The following is a 20,602-nucleotide window of genomic DNA, read 5'->3' on the forward strand; positions in this document are numbered from 1 at the left end:
ATTACAAAAATACATGACTACATTCACAAATAAGTTTTATTTTTAATCTTTTTTTATACATTATAACCATATCCAACACATTTCTCTATTATAATAAAATGACTCTTCTCCCTTGTCATTTACATTAAATCAAAACAAAAAGTTGTAAATTAAGACTGCAAAATAGTACTCCATTATTTTTTTTTCGTATATAGCTTTGTACACATACAAGTGACAACGCATTCATTTTGCTCTCAATGAATGCACATTTTCTGGGGGAATAAAAAAGAGCAGCCATAAGCAGAGAGAATACAAGAGCTCTAGCAAGGCAGGCTAGGAAGTAACACCACCACCACGTAACCAACACTGACCAGGTTCAAATGTTGAAAACATTTCTACTACCTCAGACTTCTGAAGTTCCACTTGAAACCTTGTTTGTATTTTTAAGCTTAATCAGTTTGATAAAAGGAAAAGGTTGTCAATTTGTCTTTTGAAGCCTTTGGGCTGACCATGTCCAAAGAGAGAGCTTGGAGTGCCATTGATAGCTGTAGAGTGAAAACATAACCAAATACACTTCAGGGGAAACTACAGACCAACATCAAAGAGGGGAAAAAAGTATAAAGTAGTCAACCTGATAGACATAGGGAGATTCAGGCTTTTGATTTAAAAAAAAAAGAAAAGAAAAGAAAAGAAAAAACACCAGCTAATTATCCCCATCATGATCTTGGGAAATAAAATACACGTACAGTATAAGATAATAAACCATGCTATTTCATCCAATGAACACATTTTGAGCATTGTTTTCTCAATGTCAATAAAGACATTCTGGCATAAATCAGGCCACCACGGCACATGCCTCTTCCCAAGTGAGAGACACTGAGGAAACAATGTCATCACATTCAGAGCGCAGATCACTGAAAGAAGAAGAAAAAAAAAAAAGGAACATTAATATACTGTTCATGAATACAAAAAAACCTTATCAGGCATTGAGAAACTTAAGTATTCATGAGTACCCTCTTTGGTTTGTGTCTTTGACCACAGAAGGAGTTTTACTATTCTCTCTCTTTTAGAGATAACTGAAAATGACACTTGCTGTTTCCAGTTGTCTTCTCACATCTTTACAAACATTTAATAATCATGTTGGAGGTAATTCCAAGGTCTTTGAAGGGGAACATTTAAGCATGAATACGTTTTGATATGAGCCTCTCTAAATCAAAATAGCTGCAGGGACCTCAATGAAAACTATTCAGAATTTGCAAGTAGATAATATGATGGGAATCTCTGTAAGGAAATCACTACAGCAGGTCTTTTATTAAAATACAGTCCCCCCAGGCCATCATCTGTTTCCATACAAAAGATTAATACAGAATATTCAACAATACAAAATAAGCTTGTCAATCAATGCATTTCAGCTGACACACTGGCAGCCCTTTAGTGCTTTACATCCTCTGGAGCAATGTGGAAAAGTGAGCTGTGGCTACTCTTGTCACTGGCATGGTGAAGCTGTGGTCTTACAGTACACAATGACTCAACGGGCCCTGCTGCTGGTGGAGAGAAAAGAGGGAGAGGCCAAAAACCATTTTACTTAAGAGCAAGATGAAAAAAGTGCCAATGTGTGTGTAATGGCTTGTGTATGTGTGTGTTCGGTATATTTGTGTGTATTCAAGCAAGACCGAGAGGTGTGTCAGGGCAGTGGGGGCCTGTTCACTCGGTGCCACGGGTGGGAGTACTGGGCTGGTTGAGGCCCATTGTTTTGCACAGCCAGCCTGCAAAGTCCACCTCCTCCACTTCTGAGCGTTTGATGAACGTGTGACTCTGAAAGAAAAAACAAACAACAATTTTTGGCAATGCTAGTATCATAAACAACAAAAGAAACAAAAGAAACTTGTTGATTCAAATTAATTTCAGATACTCACAATCAACATCTTTAGATCTGCTCTCTCAGCTGGATTTTTGATCAAACTGTGGACACAGAAGACATGGAACATGTTATATAATGAATTGGGAACTTTAGAAACCACTTCAATCAATAAAATTGTTTTACCTTAGACAAGCCAATATCTCACAAGTACAAGTTTCTGTAACCAACTTAACTTTTTTTAAAAAAAAGCAGAGTAAGCACAGAAGTTTGAGCTGTCACTTGTATACATTGAAGTCTTTGCCAATGCTCACCATTTTGTCACAAAGTCCTGGAAGTCATTGGTGAAGACTCCATGTGGCAGTTTAGGCGGCGGCTGTGAGGAAGCAAGGATAGAAAAGATCAGAAACAAGGCCAACTAATATAAATATACACTGTGTGCTTGCTTGACATGTGTGAAAGGATATATGTTTCACAGACCTCGTTCACAATGTAGTCCAAAAGTTCAAAGATGGCCATGGCGGGTCTACTGTCCATCCCATGTCCTATGGAGAAGTCACATCATGTTGACATATTTAGCCCCATTCAGACTGCAATATTTACACCCCTGTGACGTCACAACTTCACTATGAATGTCACAGAGGTGTTAAGGGGGGGGGGGGAACAAAGTGATTCTACCTCTGTACCATGACAGGGGTTAGTAACAGATGCAGGGCAGGATCGGAGAAGCTAGTGATGCGTGTGTGTGTGCGCATACGTTACTCTACATGTCGTGCTTCTGCAACGCAATACAAAGTGAATTTAAAGATCTGCAGACCAAAATGAGCCCGTCACAGACTCGATATCAATTTACAAAGACTACTGAGGGAACGCACTCTGAAAATGGCTGTTCAAATGTTAATTTAATATATTTGTCAAACTTTTAAAACTCAGTCATAGAGTGAAGATTTTATCCTGAACAAATTCATTTTACTTCAGATTTGAACAGATACACCTGGAGTGTTACGTGCTAAAACTATCTATATTAATGATCATATTAAAAATAGAGATTTTATGGTTTTGAAACAACCCATGTAAAAAAACTATCAGAGTATTGTCAACCTTGCCAACTACTACAATCAGAGAGCACATCAAATCGCTGTCGTGGCCGAATCTGTAAACTCTACATCTCGTCTTATATAAATGTTTTCTGCATTTCTTACCGCTCACTGGTCTGCCCGGTGGTCTAGACCTCGGCATGTTTGAGTGAGGCTCTCCCTCGGACCCATCCGTAACAGCCCGTCCAAAGATACCCTCCAGCTCTTTGGTGTCTGGTGGGGGGATGGGGTAGCGGCCGATTGCCAGCTCCACCAGGGACAGACCCATGCTCCATACGTCAGACTGAACCGAGTAGTGGGTGCCCTGCAGTCTCTCCGGCTGTTGAGAAACATACGATCTACGTCAGAGGGAGAAGGTAGAGCCAAGATGGCAGGCAGGAGAGAGGGTTGGGCGGCGGGCTGGGTGGAGAAGCACAGGAAGTGGTGGAGAACGGGAGAGCGAGGAGGGGGGTGTTATGGCAAGGAGAGGAGATGTGCTGAGCTTAAGAGGACAGAGGATGGGAGGATTTGGCAAGAGGCAAAAAGCTTGTAAATGGGTTTACATATAAGAGCAAACAATTAACAAGGTAATGTGTTTCCAGATTTTGATGAAAGGACAAGAGTCCACACCACTGCTGCTTTGAAGGTAAGAAAAGTGAATAGGAGAGGACAGATGAGCAGCTTTCAGCAGTGCGCCCACCAGGTGTCTAAGATTGAGGGGAAAGAAGGACGTGAAAGAGCACAGTTGCGTCGTTCTTTGCCAAAGATCCCTGTCCTGGGCACAGCCCTCGCTTCTTGGCAGGGGAGAGAGGGTGGACCAGAGGAAGGAGAAGGCAGAGGGCGGGGTCAGTGAACAAGAGCAATGTGAAAAAAGGGTAGAAGGAAAGTGGGGATAGGGCCAGAGGAAAAGGGGTGGGGGTGCAGGCGTGCAGAGCTGACTCACCGACATGTAGGAGCGCGTTCCAACAAAGGAGTTGGCCATGGAATCTATGAGCTGGCCACTCACGCCGAAGTCGCACAGCTTGATCTCCCCACGCGAGTTCACCAGGATGTTGGAAGGCTTTACATCTATGTGGCAGAGAGGGGCAGTGCAAGGCAAATAAATGTACACACTTTTTTTTTTAGAGACTCGTCCTCATGCTGTATGTTTTTAAAGTGTACTATTCAGTTTTGCTATCAACCAGGTGGAGCAGGGATTTCTTGCAACAGAAAAGCAAAGCCAAAAAAAAATAGTAGAGAAAAACAGTGTTATGTTGGTGTGTTTAAGTATATATATAAGTGTGTGCAGGCAACATGTGTTAGGGTATCTGCAGGGGCATGAATGTATGTATGGCTTTATCCATAAATATGAGGCACCTACATGTGCAGGACTTCAACAGTCGAAGTTTTCTATTGAAAGACCAAAGCCAAATATCTAATTAAAAGTTACAATTTCAAAAGGATTTCAGGACATATAATTTCAGGAACATCACCGCAAAACTATTCCAGTAAAGCAGTAATATATGAACAGAATAAGAAAAGATGCATCTATGAAACTAAATTAATAAATGTTGAAATGAATAACAAAAAGTGTATCCAAAAGTGTGACCATAAATAAGTGTGTGTGTGGTTTGTTGACTTGTGCATTGCTTTGTTTTTTGACATTCTGTCTGCGTCGATATATTTTGCAACATAGCCTGACTCATCAGACAAATAACAAGACCCGGACTTCTGCCTCCATAATAAGACCAATGCGTCGGCTTTGTGTGTGGCGTTGCATCAATCCAGCAGGGGAGAAAATATCAGAAAACCTGAGCTGAGCCAGTCCCTCTACACTTTTCCTGTGCATTGCTGAAAAAAGAGCCGGCAAAATAACGGGGTAAACTGAGCCCTGCAATCTGTCGTCTGTGGTGTGTGACCCTCTCCCACCAACCAAGGACACGAGAGGAGAAAGAGGTAGCATGAAAGAGCGGGAGAGGAATGGAAGGAGACACGGAGGGAGGAGTCAACAAGGCGTGGTTCCTGTATAATCACATCTTGAGAGGCTGTAATTACCGCTGGTGCTCACAGACAACTGTACCACCACCGACCCTGCACCACTGTGGAACTCACTGCTCCCTGTAGCAACACTTCCACGGCTGCATCACAGTCTGTTAGGGTGCCACTTGCATGATAATGTTTTACTACTGTTCTGCCGTTCTGCTCGAGCCTTTATGCTTCTCGCTACAACTTTCTTTCATCAGGAACTCGTGATATCCCCAAATAATAGCTTGCCTTGTGGAGAGTGCGCTAAACCTCTTAAGATGTTGATGCAGTGCATATGGAGGAAAACGCATGGAGACAAGCAGTGAACATTTTTCTGAAAATGTGTGGGGTCCGCTGAAGCTTTTTCTCTTAAGCGTGGACAGTTTGAATGGTTTCATTACAAAAATAAGTTTTAAGTTTTACCTAAGTTGGTTGGTAGTACGTCTAAGCCTGATTCAGATCAATGAATGTACATAACAAAACATTTCAATATAGTTTACTAAACTGAGGATGGTTTTCAAGTATGCTGGAACGCGACAGAGTAGGCCGACTCGTGTTTGACCAATGTAGCATTTCAATACATTTGATTGTTTTTTTGCCAGACAAAAGCCACTTAAAATATCTCACAAAGATCTCGAAGTTCTTTTGCACTGTGGCCAAAGATTTAGGTTTGATCAAAAGTAAGAATGAGCTTTTAAATACTCGGCTAAAAAGCAGTAGATGGGATTTGGATAGCAATTTAATGTTTGTGACTCGACACTTTACTTACCCCTGTGCATGATCTGGTGCTTCTCCCTCAGGTATGCTAATCCCCTCAATACCTGTAGAAAAGAGGAGACAATTCACACAACAAAGACACACAGCTAAATGTCAGTTTATACACATTTTCTGAGTAGATATTCATTCAAGAAGGGACTTACTGTCAACTTTATCTTAACATAAGTTTGCTTTGTGAATGTAACTGTGCAAGTTGGGTGGAATACAGTAGATGGTGTTGAGTGAACAGTACACTGCTCATTAAGCAACCCTCTGACAATATTACAAAGTAAAAGGTTCAAGACATCACAACTCATTGCTAAACTAAAACCAATTTAAAAAAAATATCAAATCATATTTAAGTAGCTCATCAATAACAAGGCATTTCACTGTAGTACAACAACAGAAGTACTTACAGCTATGCTAACTTTCCCCAAGATTTCTTCTGGGATTCTCCTGGCCTCCTTCAAGACCTGATCCAAGGATCCACCATCCTGTTGAGATGAATTTAATAGTCAAAACCATGTTGATCTTTTCGGGCAGTTAACCTCCCTGTCATTTACAAAAGACTGAACCTTCCCACATCAATCATTGCTAGGTGGCTTGTGAACAGCCTGAGCACCTCACCATGTGTTCCATACAGATGCTGATCTCCCCATCGCTGTAGAAGGCCCCGTAGAAGCCCACTATATAGGGGGAGTTGCATTCATGCAGCACCTGCAGCTCCCTGATAATCTGGTTTCTGATGGCAGGCTTGATTTCCAGGTGGATCAACTGGTGGAGGAAAAGTACGAGACCATAAGCTGCTGCATTTATTACTTTCACACTTCAGAGTCTATCTAAGTTGTATCAGACATTTGCATGCTTGCTCGATTTGCATTGACAGTGTCCGTGTGTTGTCTGAAACACTGTGTTTTAAAGTGTTCAAAATTAAATTGTGGTTTATGAAGAAGAAGAAAAAAACACTGTGCAATGTATTGAAAGTACATAACATTAAAATGAATAGCAAAGAATAACAAACAAATTACTTTAAACATTTGGATTTTTTTTAATTAAAAAAAATAAACAAATTGATCTGATAGAGGTAACTTCAGATTTGATTATATGTTGAAGCTATGCTGTACTGAAGCATACATTTTAAAGTGAAATTTTTTTTCCTGTGTTATACTCTGACCGCCTTTGTACATTTTTGTGTAATAATGGACTGATTTGTTTGTGATGGCAGGATAAAACCTTGAATCATTGTGCAGTTTTCTCCACAGCGAGCTCGGTGCAGCGGAGCAGGCCATGTATACCTCATCAACATTTGTTATCTGTACTAGAAGTTCCACCTGTGTCCTTCACCTGTCACACCTCACCTTTCGAGCCATGACCAAACACGAGGGTTTGTGGCGGACTTTGTTGACCACTCCTCCGTTTCCAGCACCCAGCTCGCATATTGGGTCAAAATCTTCATCCTTCAGCTCCCCGACCTGAGCTTTCTGGGTGAGGAAGGCTTCCAGTCGTTTCCGCTGTTGTTCATCCAGGTCCAGCTCACCCAGTTTCTTTTGTAAGGCCTCCAGGTTTGCTCTGTGATGAGGAGACACATGGTTTCATAAAAAGAGATACAGAAGGACTGCTGAAGTAACTTTTAACATCTGTATTTGAATGTTGGTTCATAGGACAATTATCATACAGTGCTAGTTAAGGATGGTGACTTGGCTATACACACATTAACACAGACATAACTCATGTAAGACTATAGCCTAGTGGGGGGATACTTACTCTGATGCAGCATCTATGGTGTTAGAGGTGGCCTGTCCCTCCCCAATGGGCCTGATGTTCAGGGGAACGGGTCTTCTTTTGGGAGCCATTCCGGAACTATCTTAAACGCCTTTCTCAAAGTGTGTACTAACCTCTAGTTAGCTTGGCAGCTAAAAAAAAACTTTTAACGTGCTCGAAACACTCACAAAAAGCAACAGGGTCAGCTCTAGACAGACAGGCTAGTAACTTGGCTAGCTAATGTTAGCAAAGTTAGTATACTTTTGGTAACATGTCAGTCAGCTATTTCGGTAATATCATACCGAGGTAATGTTTAGAAGTCCGGCTATTGTTTTGGTGCATTTATAGCTTCTTGGGCACACACATTTCTTGTATGTTTCTCCTGGGTTATCTTCCTGCTTAGGCTAGCAAACTAGCTGCTACTAGCTAACACCAGCTCCTGAAAAAATCGTGTCCTGCGTCTCTCGGTGCTCACGTGCAGCCTCTTCAAAACAACGGACCGATTAGCGGCAGCTGCACTGGGGGAACTGCTCGACCGGCTTCCCTTTAGATGGACAGCAACGCCCGAGCAACAAAATACCTCCGTGGGTCCGTTCAGGGTGTGTGAGGCTCTGAAGCAAAAGGCTGGAGGTGCTTCAATACAGGAAGCAGCAGCTGCAGCATCAGACCTGTGTGACACCCACAGGGAGAGACAGGCTGACAAGTTCAAATAAAGATATGTACCGTATCTGAAGATTGTTAAAAATCTACAGCACGCTGGTTTCTAATGAGATGTAGGCTATTTTATTTATAATTGTATACCCATGCAGCTTTTGTGTGCATTTATGGCAGTTCTTGGGCAGACAAGTGAAGCGCATGACTGCCATCTAGTGGCAACAAGAGGAAACAGATGAATTACTTGACATCAGCACATTTTCAATTGTGAGGAAAAACAACACTTGAGGGTAAAAATTTTAAAAACATGTTCTTTATAGCAAAGCGATGAAATGTGCACTTGACTGCACCCTAGAGTAAACATTTTCAGAACAGGTAATTATTATTTTGAAAAATAGACGATGTGCTTCTTTATTTTCATGGAAAGATTTTGAAAAAAAAAAACCCTTATATAAATAAAATACTCATTTTCTGGATCATTAAATAATCAATTTAAAATGTCTAATGGTTATGTTGGGATACAACATAAAACAATTTTTAGTCTACATCTGCAAACTTCCCAATGTTTAAGGAGGGAATGTATTTATTGTGCAATAAAAAAGAGGAAGCTACTTGATTCAATCTCTGTTAATCCAAACATGATAAATGTTGCACTTGTGATTTAGGTATAACCCTTTATCATTCTATTGTATTGATATCTTTGGCAATGCCAAGTGACACTTGTATTTTCATACTTCTATGCATACACTTTGATACGTTGGTGTCTTTAAGCAAAACTTCCTCTAGAAGATTTTAAACATGTAAGCAAAAATGGTAACAATTCTCAAGCGTGTTATATTTCTTATGCTCTATTATAACGTTTTATTTTATTAAAATACCTGCTATTTTGTTTCATTTCTTTTTAAACTGTTTTTGCACGAATATACAGACATACCTCGTATGTGTGAATGCATTTGGCAATAAAAATAATTCTGACTCAAACAGGTCACAATAGACCAGAAACTCATGTGGTTGTTGCTAAAGATCTAAGGTAAACTCCAATAAATATTTAGCAATGGCCAACATATCTGTATTTAAAGTTATCTATCAAACTCTCCTCCTGTGCAGATTTAAGCTGTCATTATAAAGTAGAACCAGACTGGTGTGATCACACTCTCCTTTGTATGCTACTACGCTTAGCAGTAATATTATTTACTTTGATTCAAAACCTGGATGTATTTTCATTGTCTTGACAAAAACTGCTCAGTTGTTTGAGGCGATCAACATGTCGTCACAGCGTTAGCGGGTCGAGTAAGGCCAGCGACCTTTCTAGCATGTCACTCATCTCTCTCTTCACTCATTTCCTGTCAGCTATATACTTCCTACTGACTAATAGGGGCACAAATCCGCAACTACTTATGAGTAACAATGACCTCAATAGTACTTTTAAGTGACTCAGTTTAAAGAAGACTAAATCTCTACAGGATAGACTTAGTTTGTTTTCCCTGAGGATGACCCCTAATATTTTTAGAAGAACCTGCAGACACCAATACTGGAAATATGATGTGCTGCTTTAGTCCTTGTGGATCCTGTCCTTAATGGCAGCAGTCAGACAGTTGTTGGAAAAATAAACCATGGCAGACAATTCTTTAAGAACTGATTTTAATTAATTCCACACGTCAATAACAGCTGTTAGAATACGATCATTTTTAAATTTTACAGTTTTATCTTCAACAGGCATCAAATGTGTCCCCAGATCTGAGCGTTTGGTACAGAACATAAAGATCTCCACCTTAACCGGTCCTCCCAGTCCTCTGTGGCATCAGCTCCAGATACTGCTGCTGCCCTCAACAGCTTCTTATTGTCTGATTGCCTATTAGGAACAACTGGAGGCGATTCAAGGCTTAATAAAATATTATTTAAATTTTATTGTCTTTTAATATGAACATATAAAAAAACACAACAAACAAAACATTTACATCATGGATTGTAAGCCTCTGCCCATGCTACTGTATGCGTTGTAATAAGAAGAGATGCCACTACAAAAAGACCAGACCCTCAGCTCTCTTCCTATCTCCAAAAACAACCTGCAAACTCATCTGGCTCAGATCCACAGAAGCAACCTGCACCACCACTCATCTTTACCATTAGGTAGAGAAAAGTTTGGATATCCGTTCAAAGAATGACGTTCTATACCTATCAACAAATGAGCAATGCCATTTTCATACTCATAGAAGTTACTTACAAATACAAATGGCAGAGTTCTTTACATTATTTTTGCTTGAAAGCACGTTGTACACAGGATCCGTTTCAGGGACAGGCCCTGATGTATGACAGCTATCAATAAATTTGAGTGAATCATCAACCATTTTTTCAGAGTATTGATTTTGTAACTCATGTCAATGTATCAAAAAGTGGCGAAAAAAAATGGAAGACCAGATTTAACTCGAGCTATCTTTTAACGTATCCAAGACTGGATTAATGTTGAAAAATGTCCCTCGTCTGTGCATCCGAGTAAGGGAAACTGATTCTGAGCTGATCAAACCACCACTGAAGGACGATGAGAGAGGGAAACATGCGATGCAGAACATATAGTCTCACAGCAGGGTCAGGCTGCTTCCTATTTAGATCCGCTATGCATGAGATGGTGAAGAACAGATCACTACAGTCAAGCCTTTAAAACAAACTAGCCTTAAACTCGGCATGAAGAATCAGATGAAAGCGCTAAAAGCTCTCGCGACACCTCGTCTCATCTTCGAGAAAACACAGACGACCTACGAGCCCAAACGTTCTTATCTGAGGAACAGCCATCTTATACTGACAATACTAGTGCGGGTGCAGAGGATTATAAGATGAGCGTACAGCATGTAGCAAATAACGTCCAATTCTATTCCAAATAAATAAACAGATGAGAACTTATCTACACTGAAAGGAGGCCGAGAGGGATTGTTGGTTGGAGCAGCTGTGCTTGTTTAAGACAAGACCATTTGTAATCCAATCAATGACTTTAAGCTTGGAGGGGTTGCACTCATTGACACTTCATTAAGTTTCATTGTGTCTGACATGTTGAACCTACTGCAGCATAGTACTGCGAATGCTGCCTCACCCCTCCCTCCCCTAGGTTCGATTCACTGAGAAAAAGAAAAGGAAGCGTTCATCTCTGGCACAGCATGAGCCCAAACCAATCAGAACTGAATAATCAAACCACTGCTGCAGAGGTGTCCTACTTTGCAAAACGGATAGACCCTGTTTGTATAGAACTACAGTCCAATATGATGTAGGTTTATTACAAACAACAGTGAAGAGTATGTTCAAAAACAAAAAAAAAAGGATTCTTTCAAAGGATACAATGCGATGGTGTAGCACATCCGAGTCTCGTTCAATAACCGTCACAGAATTTTCTTCAGCTTGTCTGGGAAATCTTAAAGGAAATCAAACCGCTTCTCTAAGATTGGGTCTGTTGGCCAACAAAACTAGCGTTAAAACAACAGCCTCCAATCTTCAGCGTTCAACTAAAAAAAGGCACCGAAATCTTGAAAAGCAATTCCTGTCGCTGAACTCCTAAAAGTCTGCTTTGGCACTCGGCCACACTAATTTGGATGAAATGTGCTGTTGACTGCACTCTTTAGAAATCACCTGGAGCTGTAACAGAGGGCCACAGATAAATGCATGACTTTTAGCATTACTGACCGCTTCAGTTAGCTTTCTTATCCACACTAATTCATACCTCCAAAAGAAAAAAAAAACTGCAGTGGGTAGAGTGCTGAAAGGAACAATGGAATAAAAACAAAAAAAAAAACATGATGCAACAAAAATTAAAATATAGGAACAACAAAATCTCCAGTGTAAAAATTGGCTTCAATTCTTCTGTCCTCGGCTGTCCTTAGCTAGTCTCTGGTCAGTCTGCTAACTTTTATGACTGAGGTAGGTTCTCTTTATCTAATGTCAAAATAAAAATGAAAAGCATCACATTGAGGCCAGTATTGTGTTCTGCTTTTTTTTTGTGTATAATTAAAAGGATAAATTCCTGAAAAAACCCTTTCAAGCTTTGTTAATGTTCTCTGAACAAAGAAACATCACAATGGGAGAAGTTTAGATTTGCATCACGCTCCAGATTTCTCTGCCTTCTGTCCCCAAAAGTATTCCTGCTCTCTACAATTTGTTTTTGACTGTTTACTAAAAACTACTAAGCCTCCTTGTTTTGATCAATCGGTTCATCACAAATGTGACAAAAATCGGGGCCGCAAACATTGAACGCCCATGGCTGAAAGAGCCTATGGTTCCGAGTCAAATACAAAGAGAGATGTGGTGGTAGAGAGGGAAAGTCTGGAGAGAAAGAGGAAGAAGGGTAGTGGTAATCGTGATGGTGTGGTGCTTGCTTCATTTGGTCTCTTTAATAGAGGCAGGACAATACAGATATTCACTGCAAGGTGATGTTGACCAAGAGTTAGAGTCGCTTCCAGTGGTGTACAGTACAAAGAGGAATCCTAATCACTCTAGATTGGATAATCCTTGACAGTGCATGTTTGCGTGTGTGACTGTTTTGTCTGGAAATTACCCAGAGCTGCTCAAAGGCTCTGATGATGGGCATAGGGGAGGATTGCTGCATCTAGTGTATTACGGTGTTCCTGTCCTCGAGTGTTTAGCCCCCTGCCACTCTGTCTGTGTGTGTGTGTCAGTCTATGAGGGGACAGAGCTGCTGGGTCAGTAGGCGGTGACCAGGTCCTTGTCGTAGTTGTATCGGCCCCTCTTCGGAGCAGGACTGTCAGCGCTGTCCTCAGTGTCCTCACTGTCTCCCCCTGCCCCTCCCCCTTCCTCCTCAGAGGAGGAGTCAAGAGTCAGATCTACCACTGCGCCTCCTCCTGGCGCCACAGCAGGTCCTCCTGCGCCTCCTCCCATTCCCACTGACCCGTTTCCTGATTTGCCCGTCAGACTGGTGCTGCTGTGGGCTGGTGAGTGACCGTTTGCTTCAGGAATGCCTGCAGAGAAGGAAGCCATTTGAAAAAAGGATTTTAAAAAAATTAAATAAAAAATTCCCATGCAAGGAAAAGGTTAAAAAAAAAAAAAAATCTCACACTCACATATGTCAACAACTGGATATTCTGGCGTGTTGCTGCGTTCTCTTTCCCTGTCCCTTTCCTTGTCGTCACTGATGGGTCGCCACGAACCATCGGTTAAATACTCGATCTCCTCGATGTCTTCACTTGTCTCTTTGAGAATCTCAGATAACAGCCTGAAATGCAAGCTGTTGATTAGACTCGCCTCATAACACTCCACACAAGAAAGAGGCACAACACTACATTCAAGCTTATTTGCAGGAGCCAATCAAGCGTATTTTTCTATCAGTTTCAGGCAGGGTACAGATCAAGACAGGAAAAATCTGCATCCGCAAAAAAAAAAAAAGTTTCAACCACATTGATCATTTTCATGAAGATTTCGAGTGAAAACTACCCCTCTATAAACTGAATTATGTTGTAATGAAGGTCTTGTAAGTGAAACCTAAAATGAAGAGTAAGCGAGAGCCTGTGGGAGAGGCTTTCAGTCGAAAAGCAACCTAAACGCCCAAATTTATTGAGGAAGAAAATGTTTCATCAGGATTTTTTTTAATGAAATAAACTTAAATTGGATCTGCGTGTTCCCTCCTGTGTCATAAAGATTAGTCCGCCGCTTAAAAGGTTAGCTTACCTCAATTATCGTCTCATCTCATAAATGAAGGCAGAGTGAACAAACAAAACAATTTAGAGGATAAAAAACCCCCCAAAAAAACGACCCGATCATAAAATCAAAATTGATATCTCAATGCACAGGACTCAAAGACTTAAAATGAAGTTGGTTCAACCTGAATCAAAATCCTGGTGAAAAAATGTCCCAATATTTGTGCTGCTTTTTCCCCCCAAAAGAGGCCACAAAACACTAAACAAGTGGAGGTTTTTTTTCCCTCAACGTGTTCAAAGTAAGACGGTACTGCAGCCGTGGGACAGGTCAGCACATGCTCGCGTCTCCTTACCCATCGATAGTGAGCAGCTCAAAAGGAGCGGGCTTGTCACAGACGGGGCAAGTCCACGTGGGCTTCTTCTCATTCATCTGCAGGAAGAAGACCGCGTCGAAACATTGAAGATGGGCACAGGTCAGAACTCGACAAGGCACACCGAGTCGCATCTTCACCAGCTGTAAAGTGGGAAAGGAAGAGGGGGATGCTCAAGTCATCAAATCATTAAATGGAACCTGGCTTTGGTACATGTGAGGCGGTTGCATGAAGGTTTACTTACTGGACAGATGAGAGAAACCCGGAGGCCTGTGGTCGCAATTTCACTCTCTGGGTCAAAGCGTAGTTTGTCTTGGACTAAAATGGCAGATAAGAATCTATGGTTAAATGTTATAATACCTTGGACATTAGATCATAATATGCTAAATGCGCTCGCCAAACTCAAAACTGTGGGCAGATTTGATCAGCAACACTTACTGCGTTCACGACAGCGCTCTGCACTCTCAACAGAGCACAGTTTGAGTTGGCTGAAGAGGTCTGCTGCAGTGAAAACCCTCACCAAATACACAGCCACAGAATATCGCTGAAAAACACAGACAGACATGTTATGAGCATGTTAAAGAGTAAAAGTAATCCAACGAAATACACACACACAAGCAAAATGAACCTCTGCAAAAAAAAGTGTTAAAATTAGTGTGCGTGTGTGTGTGTGTGTGTGTGGGGGGGGGGGGTGGATTCTTCATGCAACTTTATAGAAAGAAGAATAAAAAATACAGTCAGATCTATTTGGAGCTCGTTTAACATGAAATGAACTGAGGTCAAATCCTTTTCCTACTGAGTTATCGTCACTGCTGCTAGATACTTAAGTTATAGTACCAATTCCAAACCACTTTCTACACACACAAAAAACGGTTTCTCCTTGTGTTTACTTCAAACTTGCATGTTGCTTATCTCTATTTGGTTTACACAAGAGATCTAAAGATGAGGTTGCTAACAGGATGAAAGGTGTTTTCACCAGGCTTCCAGCTGCTTATCCGGATCACAATTGTGGAGACAACCGTTAAGAGGTTAGCTAAAGTAGTTCACCTCTTGGCCATCAGGAGCATTTTTCTGCAGTTATACCACTCACCTGAGTGGGACCCGTGGGTTAAGGAACTACAAGTTCCCAGCTTGCATTAGTGAAAAGTAATATCTGCCAGATGAAGCAGGGCATGTATACAGGTGAAAGAAGATTTCATGCAGACCTTGCCGAAGTTGCCCCAGGTGATAGTGACTCTGTTGGTGACATTGGACAGATGCAACCAGGGAGTGATGTTAACAGGACGACAAGGACGGCGGGGTTCAACTCCAGGCTTATTAGACGGGTAATAGCCCTGGAAAGACAAAGAAACATGTAAATAAAAACTGAAGAATCCATCAAATATAAAATGTATCTTATCATTTACAGCAAACATTGAACAGTTCAAAGAGAGTGTGAGGTTTGTTTTATAACGGGTATGAAGTGTGACATTCTGAATCAGAAAAAGGAAAAGACAGTAAACAATGTGCCTGTAAACAGTTACTGAAGTTGTTTCATGTTCATCTGGGGGGGGGGGGAATGTTTTACTGTTACTTTGAAGAGCCACTTCGAAGGTACACACCAACATCCCTCTGTCACTTCCCCTCTCTCTCTCTGTCCCTCCTGCACTGTGACTCAAAAACTGACTCAAAGCTAACTAACACCACAGGCCAGTCATTGTCTACAATGAATATTGTGTGTACTGTCTCACACACAAACTCCCAGTTCAACCAATTCCACAAACAAAAAATATACAGTTTACCACAAACATAATGTGTGAAAATCAAAGCGATTCTGTAAATTGTATTTTATTTTGAAATTGACCAGATCTTCTGTGCGTTTCCTTGTCTCATTTCCTGTCCGGGTTATCATATTCTGTCCAGCTTGACGTATGCCTGCGGCACACTCTGTCGAAAGTAGATTCGCAACATATTTCAAACGGAGACAGACTCAGCGCTCGCTGTGTGAACACAATGATTGACTGGAGTGGAGCTTAAGTAGGTCTACAGTGTAACACGGAGCACTGACGGACTGCTGCACGCACAGGGTATGTGTGAATTACTGACGTGCACGGGCAATGTTCGACATGAACACAAAAAAAGACAAACAATTCGATGAACCGAGGAGCTGCAAGAGACCGGGGAAAGAGAGGCTCGAGAGGCTTAGCTAACCATATGCAGCTGGTAGCATTCCCTCTGTGCTCCGTCTTCACTCAGACCCTCCCCTTTGTGCTCCCTCTAAAGCCACGCCCCTTACTTACATGCACTAGCGCCATTGGTCCTGAAACAGATTCTAGCTTTGAGTATGAGCTCGTGCACGCAAGAGGTAGAGAGCGAGCAGGGAGATAGGGAGGCTTGATTGGTTCATAACACTTGCACCGAGTGCAGACATTAGTTAAAGTTTTTTTACGTGCTCACAACTGCTACAGATGACAGACTTTCTTCATTTCTTTTTCACATGAATTATTAGGGTTTTTTTTTTTTTCAGGATTTAAAGACAATTTCAAAGTATATCTGGAGAAAATGACCAACCCTGCCTTTAAATTCTGACATTGCGGCAACACACCTGTTCTTGGATGTTAAAGCGTCGAGGCAGCACCTGAATGTGTGACACAATGTTAACCTGTAAGCCACGCAGATTCTGCCAGCTGGAGACTTTCCTACTGGAACCTTGCCAGCGAGTTGATGCATCCAGGACGGCAAAACAATGCTGCCTTACTCAACATCCAGCGGCATAAGGTTAGCTAAGCCCGCGCTACCATATATTATGACACTAGTTTGGCTGTAAACAGGCAGTAAGTCTGCCACTGACACCCAAACCTATGACTAATTGAGTTCATTTGAAAACAAACAGCTTAGAGTAACGAGTTAGGGGAATCTTTAACGAGAACAGAGGAGCAGTCTGAGGCGTGCTGCTGTTCTGAAGGTTTCCGAGAAGTTTGTCAACTCACCGGCACATGACAGTAAGACTGGTTGACTTTGACTGCAATGTTGGGAGGATACTGGTCCTCCTGAACACCGATGGAGTCTGTGTAACAGATTCTGCAAAAGAGAGGGACACAAGAAAGAGAAAGATTAGCATCATTTCGGACATTTTAGCCAATTTGCATGGCTGGAAATTTAAGCAGAGAGTCAACTGATAAAGGAGACCATCTGGACAATTCTATTCGCACAATATACAGTAAAAACATCATTTTGTTCATGGTGCATCTTTGAGAGACATTCTGATAAAGAGCAAAGCGATACAGAGAATAAAAATAATTTTTAATGAGAATTGAGAACTTACCTAAGAACCACTTGGATTGATCTGATGCCTGGACGAAGCTCACTGAGAAAATAAAAGGAAAAAAATGGAATAAGCAGTACAGATTTTATCAATTATAATTAAGTAAACAGCAAAGATCTAAGGGAAATATTTGATGCCTTACCTTGCGTTTCGAATCTGGTCTGCTTGGTTCGGTGTTAAATCAAATATGCACTGACTGTCCTGCAGTTTTTCATTGTTCTGGGCGACTATAAGTGTAGAAAAATCACCATTAAAACAGCGACGCATATGAGTCAATTGTTTAGTTCTAGATGAGGCATTACTACTAATATAGTTGTTTATATATGGTGTAACTAAAAACACTAACTTAGCTCTGTGGGTGACAGCAGTGTCTCCAAAGTTTGGTAGAAAGGCAGTGGCACAAGCTTGACCTCTGCTGCAGGTGCTTGGATTGGTTTGGAAATGCCGTTGAGGTAGTCTGCGCCCTGAGAGGTGGCAGTGGGAGAGGAGCTGAGCGATGAGTAGGCCACTGGGACGCCCTCTGGACGCCGTGCTGCAAGCCAGCCAGATGTTTTGGGGAAGCGTGACTCGTAGAGCTGCCTGACATTCTTCAGAAGCTCTGGGCTGTAATCGGTCTGCACGAGCCTCAGCGCTCGCCCCACGAGGTCCTGTTTCAGCCCACTCTTGCTGCGACCCATCGAGGCCAACAGGGTCTGCAGGTCTGAGACCCGAAAACTTTTCACCATGTTCTGGAGGGAAAAATCAAAAATACGATATAATTATATAAATGCACACGAAAGGTTTAAATCACAATACACTATATCTAAGTCAACACCCACACTGCTTTAGTATTTAATCAAAGTGCACAGCCTTTAACCAACATAGTGCCGAAGGATTTGGATTTCTTTAAAATGTTACGGTCTTGACGATATTTCTTCTCTTTTCTTTCAGATATTCAGCCTCATTGTCTTTCCCTTGCTGCCAGAAAACAATAACCGTTTACTTTACTTATTTGCGTCTTCTCCAGCTATATAAAGTTTCCACTCCAAAACAATGCTAAGTTCAGTTCTTGAGGAAGTTTTGTCCCAACTTACCTGTTAAATATTCCTGACATTATTTTCAACCAGTTTAATTAATATGCTGTATTTAATGTGACGCCGAGGTTCCTGAAGCTGTTTTCATACTGGCCAAAATTAGCTTCTGTCCTTACAAGTCGCTTTAATCCTATAGAGGCTTGAAGCTGCCTCGTAATTATCCGGATATAGTAAGACGTCATAGGGTCTTCATAGTGAACGCTTGCATGGTAGCCTACTCAATCCCAGTATCCCCTCATGAATCAAAATGTGATGTGACCTTCAGGACCCTCACTCTTCTGGTTCTGCAGCATGTCTCGATGACTGTACCTTTGCTTTAAAGTGTGTATTACACACACTCTGCAGAGTCACACGTGTCACAGATAGAAGACCTGTTCCCTTGACTGTTCAAAGATATTAAATCAGTGACTACGTTTACATGCATTTTCCTATTAAGATCCATATTCTGGTTACGGCAATATTCCGAAAAATGGTGTTTACATGCTCCGCAGAGAGCTTAACTTCTGGTATATTCCTGTTTGCATGTTAATCAGCATATTCTGAAAAAAACGTCCTAGTACTGTAGTAGCGTCATGACAAGACTTCATCCCGGGGCGTAAACAAATTCTTGAAGTAGCATATTCAGGAGTGTATTCCAACCAACGGTTTTACCTGACCCAATACTCGGGTTGAAAGAGGCATACACAAGGGGTCTCATTCTGCTTTTGAATGATCAGAAGATTTGCTTAATCGGGTTTTGACGATTGGAAAAAGGTGTTTACATGACTCCTAAACAATCAGAATACATAATTCCCATAAACACAGGAATATGGTGCGCATGTAAACAGTCAAAATGTTTTAGAGGACTCCCAAAATATTCTGTTAACTTTGTATTTCAAAACAGACATGTGAAGTGTGCATTGTGTGATATGTGCATGCACATGTCAAAATGGTGTTGAAACATCAAAAAACGGTTGATTAATTAATCCTTTAGGGTCACCCTGACCAACTCCTGCAAAGTGCACTTCAATAACAGTGTACTGTAATATACTATGTAGTGTCTGTCCTGAGTCTACATATGCAGGGAGCAGCACACTTTGAGCGGAGGACAAACCATAACAAACAGAAGATCGCTCTTGAATACACACAGTAAAGTGTGTTTGAATATAATCTAATGTTTACAGTGAGAAAGTTCTGGTTTATTCGCAGTAATGACTCGTCATTTTAATTAGCCAGACCACATTTGTTTACAATGTTTATACCAACAGTGGATGTGTTTTCTTTCCTAGAACAGGCCACTTAAGCCTTCCCACCGTGGGTGTTATTAACTTTGAGTGCATGCATACTTAGATACTCTGAAAATACTCAGAAAAAGGTAAAAACTGAGCTTTATTACAGCTCTGACGTTTGAATTGACTCAGTGGCTCATCTGTCTTTAGTCTTATGTTATGATACATCTAACAATAAAGCTACTACCACGTAGGTTCATGGTGGACATCCTGTGCAAAAAAGCCACTGAATAAGAAACTGTTCCATCTTTCGATGAACCCTAACATCGTACTAATCAATGCTCATCGGCCGACTAGCTTCCCTGCAGACTGAGCTGTCTGTATTCAATCATCGCTACAGGACATTTTGACAGGTGCACCGCTCCTTACACTAACCTGCTTTACTATACGCATCATTACTGTAAGCCAGTAACTTTAATAAGAGAGATACCGGAGGCGTTCTCAGATCAAATCGCTGTTAATTTTAGGGTCATATCATTCATTCTCCGAGTCCCCACTTTCGACCAAGCATGATGCTAGCTGAAGCAACGCACTGAACATTGTGTAGCAGGCTAGCTCGGTTAGCAGCACAGGCTAGTTTGTCTCGTCGTGAACAGAAATGGCACATTTGTAGTAGCACGTCCCCTAAATTGTTTTCTTACTAATCCCCTGGTTTTCCCACGGCCGGACTGGTTATCAACCCAACACACCCCGCGCCTGTCTCCCATCAAAGCAAACTAGCCAAGCTCTACTTGCCATCGCTTCCACCAGTTCGGCCGCCATCTTCGTGCAGCAGTACCGCGAGAGTCAGAGACGACGGCGAGTCTTTCACCAATGAAACACAGCGTCTGCCTTGATGGACAGCCAAGCTTCACCAATCATAGCG

At 41.5% G+C, this 20,602-nt stretch overlaps 2 protein-coding genes across 2 annotated transcripts; both read right to left on the bottom strand.

Moving 5' to 3' along the window:
• Positions 1 to 18: 18 nt before the first annotated feature.
• Positions 19 to 8,258, bottom strand: map2k2a (mitogen-activated protein kinase kinase 2a). The gene is made up of 11 exons (XM_079350494.1): positions 7,438 to 8,258; positions 7,032 to 7,242; positions 6,301 to 6,447; positions 6,090 to 6,167; positions 5,687 to 5,738; positions 3,857 to 3,981; positions 3,040 to 3,253; positions 2,318 to 2,382; positions 2,152 to 2,213; positions 1,896 to 1,941; positions 19 to 1,794 (listed from the first exon to the last, which is right to left on the bottom strand). The coding sequence occupies exons 1-11, from the start codon at positions 7,524 to 7,526 to the stop codon at positions 1,684 to 1,686; spliced, it is 1,200 nt and encodes a 399-aa protein (XP_079206620.1). The 5' UTR covers positions 7,527 to 8,258; the 3' UTR covers positions 19 to 1,683.
• Positions 8,259 to 9,975: 1,717 nt separating this feature from the next.
• Positions 9,976 to 20,581, bottom strand: pias4a (protein inhibitor of activated STAT, 4a). Its single transcript, XM_079349828.1, has 11 exons — positions 20,473 to 20,581; positions 17,743 to 18,124; positions 17,539 to 17,623; positions 17,397 to 17,438; positions 17,062 to 17,152; positions 15,298 to 15,426; positions 14,531 to 14,636; positions 14,337 to 14,410; positions 14,075 to 14,235; positions 13,149 to 13,300; positions 9,976 to 13,046 (listed from the first exon to the last, which is right to left on the bottom strand). Exons 1-11 carry the CDS (start codon positions 20,497 to 20,499, stop codon positions 12,772 to 12,774), a joined length of 1,524 nt encoding a protein of 507 aa, XP_079205954.1. The 5' UTR covers positions 20,500 to 20,581; the 3' UTR covers positions 9,976 to 12,771.
• Positions 20,582 to 20,602: the final 21 nt, after the last annotated feature.

Source organism: Symphodus melops (genome assembly GCF_947650265.1).
Source record: "Symphodus melops genome assembly, chromosome: 8".
Lineage (NCBI taxonomy): Eukaryota > Metazoa > Chordata > Actinopteri > Labriformes > Labridae > Symphodus > Symphodus melops.